Genomic DNA, 6,989 nt, shown 5'->3' on the forward strand with positions numbered 1-6,989 from the left:
TGTAGTCCAGCTCGGCTTGGCGCTTACGGGCTCGGGTTAACCCTGAGACTCCATTTCCCAGCAAGCTCAGCGTTCAGCGTGCGCTATGGAGCCGCGAGTCGCAGAGCTGAAGCAGAAGATTGAGGACACCTTGTGTCCTTTTGGCTTCGAGGTTTACCCCTTCCAGGTTGGTTTGTCTTACCTAGGGCGAGCTGTATGATTAGCTGCGGTGCCAAAATTGTGAGGACCGGTGAGGAGCCCTACTAATCCTCCCCAAGCTCCTACGACCGGGTCTCCAGGTCGTGGTGTGAAATGGGGCTTGATTAAAAAGGTAGAGAAAGAGCCATATGTTTGCCCTTTTACCTCTTTATAATATCAAACAAATGAATGGGATACAACCACGATCCCCTAACCTGTCATCTCCATAATTTACAGGAAAAATGTCTCCCGATGGGGCCGGGATTAGCGGATGCTTCCAAAGGAATAAGGAGAGGTCAACGCTTAGAAGGTTGGCATGGCTATGTATTAGGTCAGATGAAGGCGGAGGAGTATTCCTGATGTTGAACAAGACACAATTAGCTAGTTTGTTCCGTTAGCCAACAGAAGGCTAATTCATGGTGTTGCTTGCCATCAGTACTGGACTGAGCATAGAAATTCCTCACGCCCGCCTGGTACAGAAGTCTCTGTAATCCTTTCCTCGTTACCCAACCCAGCCCGCCCTTTTCCACGCTTTCCTCCCACGGTGCTGAGTGAACAAGCTATGTGTAAGACACAATCCTAAACTAAAATCAGCCTGAGTCCTTTGGCCTATCTTAAAAGAGTTCCTATTTCTCACCCATTACATTGAGCTATCCACAGCGAGACTTGGAAGAAGATACTATAGAGAAGTAAGTTAAGACTAGTTTGAAAACACTTGCAGGAGGAAAAAAACTTGAAATTGAAGTGCTGGAGGATGTAGCTCTCTGACAGAGAACTTGACCACCACGCTTGAGGTCTTTGATTCAATCCCTAGTAATGAGGAAAAAGAACAAAACTGAGAGCTGAGGCTACAGCTCAGTGATAGAGGCTAGCTTGGCATTTGCAAGGCTCTGGGTTTCATCTCAAACACCAGCAGCCCCAAAACAAAACAACTGTATATGAAAAGATGGATTGAAAGGAGGAAAGGTTATGTATATCCTAGAGTCAGAGTTTGGAGGCAGTGATGGATGGCAGCTATGGGAAGAAGCAGAAGTGCCATGTGAGGGCTAGTCATGGTGGCAGAAGCCTTTGACCCCAGCACTCAGGTGACACAGGTTTGACACCAGCCTGGTCTGCATATGGAGCTCCAGGTCAGCTAGGGCTTTCATAGTGAGACTGTCTGAAAATTGTGTGATTTTGTGTGTCAAGTCTGGGTAATGGGAACTATTGTACTGAACAGTTAGCTGTAGCTCTGCCCGTATTGTCCTGCTACTCACCATTCTTCCCCTATATTCAACAGCCACCATGAATATCTCCTGAGTCTTCCAAACTCTTTTTTTTTTTTTTTTTTTTTTAGCCCACCAACCTATCCCATATCTCTGACCACTTCTCACATTAGGTTTACTATAATCTCCTTGCTGCCATCTTGGCTCCAATCCATTCTCGACATTGCAACCAGATCTTTCTAAAATATCAGATTGCTTTACTCTTTTAGGTGTTAAATGACTCCTCATTGTCACCAAGTTGGAGCCATAGTTTTTAACTTGATATGTGAGGCCAGGCACAATCTCACTCCTCCTGATCTCTCAAGCCGTTTCTTTTCATCCTTAGTACAGCTCCTTAACTTCTACCAAACCAGACAGTCTGTTCTTTCCCAAAATCCCTTAGTACATTTTTTTTTCTTTTTGGTTTTTTAAAAAAAAACAGGGTTTCTGTGTGTAGCCCTAGCTGTCCTGGGACTCCTTCTGTAGACCAGGCTGGTCTCAAACTAAGAGATCCGCCTACCTCTGCCTCCCAGAATGCTGTTCAGTTTTTTTCTAATGTCAGAGGACACTCGTCTGGTCCTGGCATAGGACTAGTCATTATAACTTTCTATTTATTCTAGTTTGTAAACTCTTGTCTATATATTATTTTTCTTAATTTTATATGCATTGTTGTTTTGGTTGCATACATGTCTGCGTGAGGGTTTTGGATCCCCTAGAACTGGAGTTACAGACAGTGGTACACTGCCATGTGGGTGCTGGGAATTGAACCTGGGTCCTCTGGAAGAGCAGTCAGTCCTCTTATCAACTGAGCCATATCTCCAGCCCCCTTGTCTATATATTCTACGTCACAGTCAGTTGCAGACAGATTCCCCATACAAGGTTAATATGCACATGTTACATAGCATCAGTGAAATTCTTTGAATGAATGAAATGGAGATGAGTACAAAAACGAATGACGCCCTGAATACCAAGACGGGCCTTGGTGAGCTGCTTGCCAACCAGATCCGACCTTTGTGTTCCAGGTGGCATGGTACAATGAACTCCTGCCTCCCACCTTCCACTTGCCCTTCCCAGGACCTACCCTGGCCTTCTTGGTACTCAGCACACCTGCTATGTTTGACAAAGCCCTCAAACCCTTCCTGAAGAGCTGCCACCTCCAAACACTGAGAGACCCTGTGGATCAGTGTGTGTCCTACCACCTGAGGAGTGTTACAGAGGTATGGCTCAACTGTCCTTCAACTCCCAAACCTACATCTGCATCCCCGTCGATCAAGCTCAGTGCAGGATCTGGACGTAAGGCTTGAAGCTGTGGCTTCTGTAACTTCTGCCTTCTCACACCCAGGTTTTACCCTTTCTTTTCACAGACTCCCCATCTGAAATCAGTTTGGTAGGGTGCCTACCCTGATGGACAACTATATGAGCCTCGGGTTAGTCTTAATCTCTGGAATATGAGTAAATCTAACATCTTTAGTCATTGTTCACTGGCCTTTGCTCTGGGCTTATAAATCTGTCTTTGGAGCCGTTTGAAAGCAGAACAGTATTTCCCAGCCTGTGCTCACTTATTTGCTTGGTTGGTTGGTTGGTTTTGGTTTTTTGAGACAGGGTTTCTCTGTGTAGCCTTGGCTGTCTTGGGCTCACTCTATATACCAGGGTGGCCTTGAACTCACAGCGATCCTCATGTTTCTGCCTCCCTGAGTACTGGGATTAATGGTGTACACCACCATGCCTAGCTGCCTATATTCATTTATATACACATACAGCTGTATATATAAATTCCAGGTCTCCCACTCTAGAATTGTGCCACACAAGGCTCAATAACTCCTGATAATGGCAGCTTCTAAGCAAGGTCTTTTCTATTTCCTCCCTTCAAGCACAGGCCCTTCTGCGAAAGCAGAGAACTGTAAATTTCTTCATTAACTAGCTTCTTAAAAGTTAAAGATATATTTTCCGTTCAGAGTTTTAATGGTGAATCCCAGTAGTAGGGAGTTAGAGTCATGAGGAACAGGAATTCAGGATCCTCTTTGGCTACATATAGCAAGTTCAAAGCCATTCTGACCCTGTCAAAAACAAACAAACAAACAACATGTGCTTATGAGAACAGGAGCACGTTAATACACAACTTAGGCCTTCTTAGAACAAAGTCATGACTCTCATCGTGCTAACAGGGGCATCTTATTCTGTTCCAGAAGTTCCCAGACCTGCACATGGAAGTCATTGCTGACTATGAGGTACACCCCAACCGGCGTCCTAAGATTCTAGCTCAAACAGCAGCCCATGTGGCAGGTGCTGCTTACTACTACCAACGGCAAGATGTGGATGCGGACCCATGGGGGACCCAGGTTAGAGAAAAAATAGTAAAGGCTGCTGAAGTGCCCCTCTGCGTCCCACATTCCTTCACCTTCCTTTGATGAAGCTGGTACAGAATCCAGAACAAAGGGTCTAGGGCCCTGACAAAAAGGCCACGTATTTTCTGGCCCCTTCACCTGCTTTCTGGTTTATCTGAGGACGTAACAGTTCAGAAAACCTGGTCTTTTTTAGTGTCTTAAAAATATTTCCTAGCGGTGGCTGGAGAGATGGCTCTGAGATTAAGAACATTGGCTGTTCTTCCAAAGGTCCTGAGTTCAATTCCTGGCAACCACCTCGTGGCTCATAACCATCTATAGTGCAATCTGGTGTGCAGGCACACATGCACATAAAATGCTGTATAAATGATAAATAAATCTTTAAAAAAAAAAAAAAGTATTTCCTAGCCTGACTTGGTGGTGCTGGTGGTGCACACCTTTAATCTCAGCACTCAGGAAGCAGAGGCAGGCAGATATTTGAGTTCAAGGCCAGCCTGGTCTACAGAGTTACAGGCCAAGACTTCCAGGGCTACGCAAGAAAACCCTGTCTCAAACAAACAGAAATATTTACTGCATGTGTTTGCACTTAAGGAAGTCAGAGGACAATTGCAGGAGTCAGTTCTTTCCTTCCACTATATGGGTCCTTGAGGACGAACTGAGGTTGTCAGGTTGGCTGCAAAGCACCTTCACTCAGCAACTTCCTGGTCAGTTTTATTGTTTTTGAGACAAGGTCTCTATATCTCTGGCTATCTTGGAACTCACTGTGTAGATGAGGCTGACCTTGAACTCATAGAGATAGCCTGCCTCGGGATCCTGAGTACTAGGACTAAAGGCATGTACCACGCCTGGCCTGGTCTGTTCTTAAAGCTTTGTGTTACAGGGCTATCTCAGAAAGGTTCAAAGGTAGAGTAGTGATCAGTAGTGACCAAAACTGAAATTGGGAAGCTGAGCTTGGCCTGGTGGCGCACACCTGTAATCCCAGCACTCGGGAAGGCAGAAGCAGGCAGATCACTCTGAGTTTGAGGCCATCCTAGTCCAGCGAGTCCAGGACAGCTAAGACCGCACAGAGAAGCCCTATCTCAAAAAACCAAGAAAAAGAAAAGAATTGGGAAGCTGCCTGAGGTCAGTGCTCAAGTGAGCCCTTCCTTATTCTTTAGAATGAGTCTATGAATAGGTGGTCAAGAAAGAAGAGACAGCGAGATGGAAGTAAAGGCACTACATGCCACACAGACACAGTAACCTGAGTTTGATCTCTGGAACCCATATAAAGCTGTAAGAGAACCAAATCCATGAAGTTGTCCTCTGACACACACACACACTCACAGACACACAATAATAGATTTCTTTTAAAATGAGGGAAAGAGGCTTCTGCAGCAATCAGTATGCATTGAGTGGGAAATAAATGAACAAAAATAGGGACTGGAGAGATAGCATAGAGGTACAGGTACTTGTTCCTTTTATATGCCCCACATTAAATCCCCAGCACTCAGAATCATCTCTAAGTCCAGTTTCATGTTTGACATCTTCTGCTGGCCTTTGTGGGTACTGCTTGAATTCAAGCATAACACTTGTACACATACAAATAAATTGGGAGGGGGAAAAAGAAAGCTTGCAATAATGGTATTTGGGTCTAGTGTCAAAATCTCTGTAACTGTTTTTCTTTGTCCTCTCCCCAGCGCATAGCAGGTGTGTGCATACATCCCCGATTTGGGGGCTGGTTTGCTATCCGAGGGGTAATGTTGCTACCAGGGATTGAAGTGCCAAATTTGCCACCCAGCAAGCCCCCTGACTGTGTGCCTACAAGAGCTGGCCGCATCACTCTGCTTGAAGGCTTCAATTTCCACTGGCGTGACTGGACTTACCGGGATGCTGTGACTCCTGAAGAACGTTACTCAGAAGAACAGAAGCTCTATTTTTCTACCCCTCCTGCCCAGCGCTTGGCCCTATTAGGTTTAGCCCAGCCCTCGGGACACCCAAGCACTACATCAGAGCATCCTGTGCTTCCCAAGCCTCAGAATTCCAACAGAGCACGAAGCTGGCTTAGCCCCAAGGTCTCACCACCTGTGTCCCCAGGCCCTTGATACTCTTCCCCTGTAAGATCCCACTAACGGTGAATGTTTTATTTGGGGTACGATTTGGGTTTTGAAAAACCACTTTTGTTGTTTGAGACGGGGCTTCTCTGTGTAGCCCTAGCTGTCCTGGAACTCTGTAGACCAGACTGGCCTCAGAGATCCACCTGCCTCTGCCTCCCTGGAGTGCTGGGAGCTTTGCACCACCACCACCTTTTTATTTTGGGTATTATTTCCCAGTAATAACCCTTCAAAGAGAGGCAAGACTCAATTTATATTGGTCAAGACAAATCACATGCCAAGGCAGACCCAATTCAAATATTGGACTCGCACCTGTTACTATTTTTGTGCAGTACTCGAAGATACTATTTAGATCCATGGTTCTCCATTCCTAACGTTGCAACCCATTAACACAGTTCCTCATGTTGTGGTGATTCCCAACCATTAAATTATTTTTGTTTCTACTTTTAATTTTGCTAGTTATGAAATAGTAAATAGCTGAGTTTTTCAGTGGTCTTAGGCAATCCTGTAAAAGGGCCATTCGAGATTCTCCCTGGGGTCTCCATACACGAGTTAAGAACCTTGGATTTAAAGGGACCTACGGGTACCCACCACACAAAACTATGCCAACTTAGTATTTAAGTAAATACTTTGAAATTGCCTGGCCTATAGTAAGTGGTGTGTTATTACTACAGGCTTAAGGAATCTTATACTTCTGCTCAAATAGATGTAGTTTGCATTCTGGAATGTTGGAAGGCCATGACGGCACAGGATTTTGTTTGCCCTAACCAAGGATCCAGAAGAAATTTCTTACTGACTTAACAGGATCAAAAAGGAATATTCTAATGATTGCTAGAATGTAACACGTCGAATATAATCCTACCCAAAGCCACCAGCTTTCCCTGTTCTCTCAATTCTATACATAAAGGTTCTGCAACCTTGATTTTTCTAGTTCCACTGCCGAAGTCTAGGGAAGTGGCTTAGTTGGTAAAGTGCTCCCCATGTGTAGCATAAATTAACTGGCAGTGGTGGTGTACGCCTTTAAATTATCTTAGCAAATTGTCGTGTGCTGTTTGTACTTGCCGAAAACTGAGAACAGTGCCAGACTCAGTCATGCTAATTACTGTCCAAGACTCGGACCTGGGACAGGATAGCCC

General features: G+C 45.1%; 1 protein-coding gene across 2 annotated transcripts; it reads left to right on the forward strand.

Moving 5' to 3' along the window:
• The first annotated feature begins 7 nt into the window (after positions 1-7).
• On the forward strand, positions 8-6,492 carry Mmachc (metabolism of cobalamin associated C). Of its 2 annotated transcripts, none has more exons than XM_021633411.2 (4): positions 8-166; positions 2,444-2,638; positions 3,608-3,760; positions 5,440-6,492. In XM_021633411.2, exons 1-4 carry the CDS (start codon positions 86-88, stop codon positions 5,842-5,844), a joined length of 834 nt encoding a protein of 277 aa, XP_021489086.1. In that variant the 5' UTR covers positions 8-85; the 3' UTR covers positions 5,845-6,492. The 2 variants fall into 2 exon arrangements, with proteins under 2 accessions (XP_021489086.1, XP_060235755.1); XM_060379772.1 differs by having other exon boundaries at positions 3,611-3,760.
• The last annotated feature ends 497 nt before the right edge of the window (positions 6,493-6,989 follow it).

Source organism: Meriones unguiculatus, chromosome 3, assembly GCF_030254825.1.
Source record: "Meriones unguiculatus strain TT.TT164.6M chromosome 3, Bangor_MerUng_6.1, whole genome shotgun sequence".
Classification (NCBI taxonomy): domain Eukaryota; kingdom Metazoa; phylum Chordata; class Mammalia; order Rodentia; family Muridae; genus Meriones; species Meriones unguiculatus.

Bases quoted from the DNA above. Each gene is read 5' to 3' on its own strand.
- Mmachc (XM_021633411.2), top strand. From the start codon at position 86: ATGGAGCCGCGAGTCGCAGAGCTGAAGCAGAAGATTGAGGACACCTTG. The intron at 2,639-3,607 runs GTATGGCTCAAC...ATTCTGTTCCAG, and splicing joins ACCTGAGGAGTGTTACAGAG to AAGTTCCCAGACCTGCACAT. The intron at 3,761-5,439 runs GTTAGAGAAAAA...TCCTCTCCCCAG, and splicing joins CGGACCCATGGGGGACCCAG to CGCATAGCAGGTGTGTGCAT.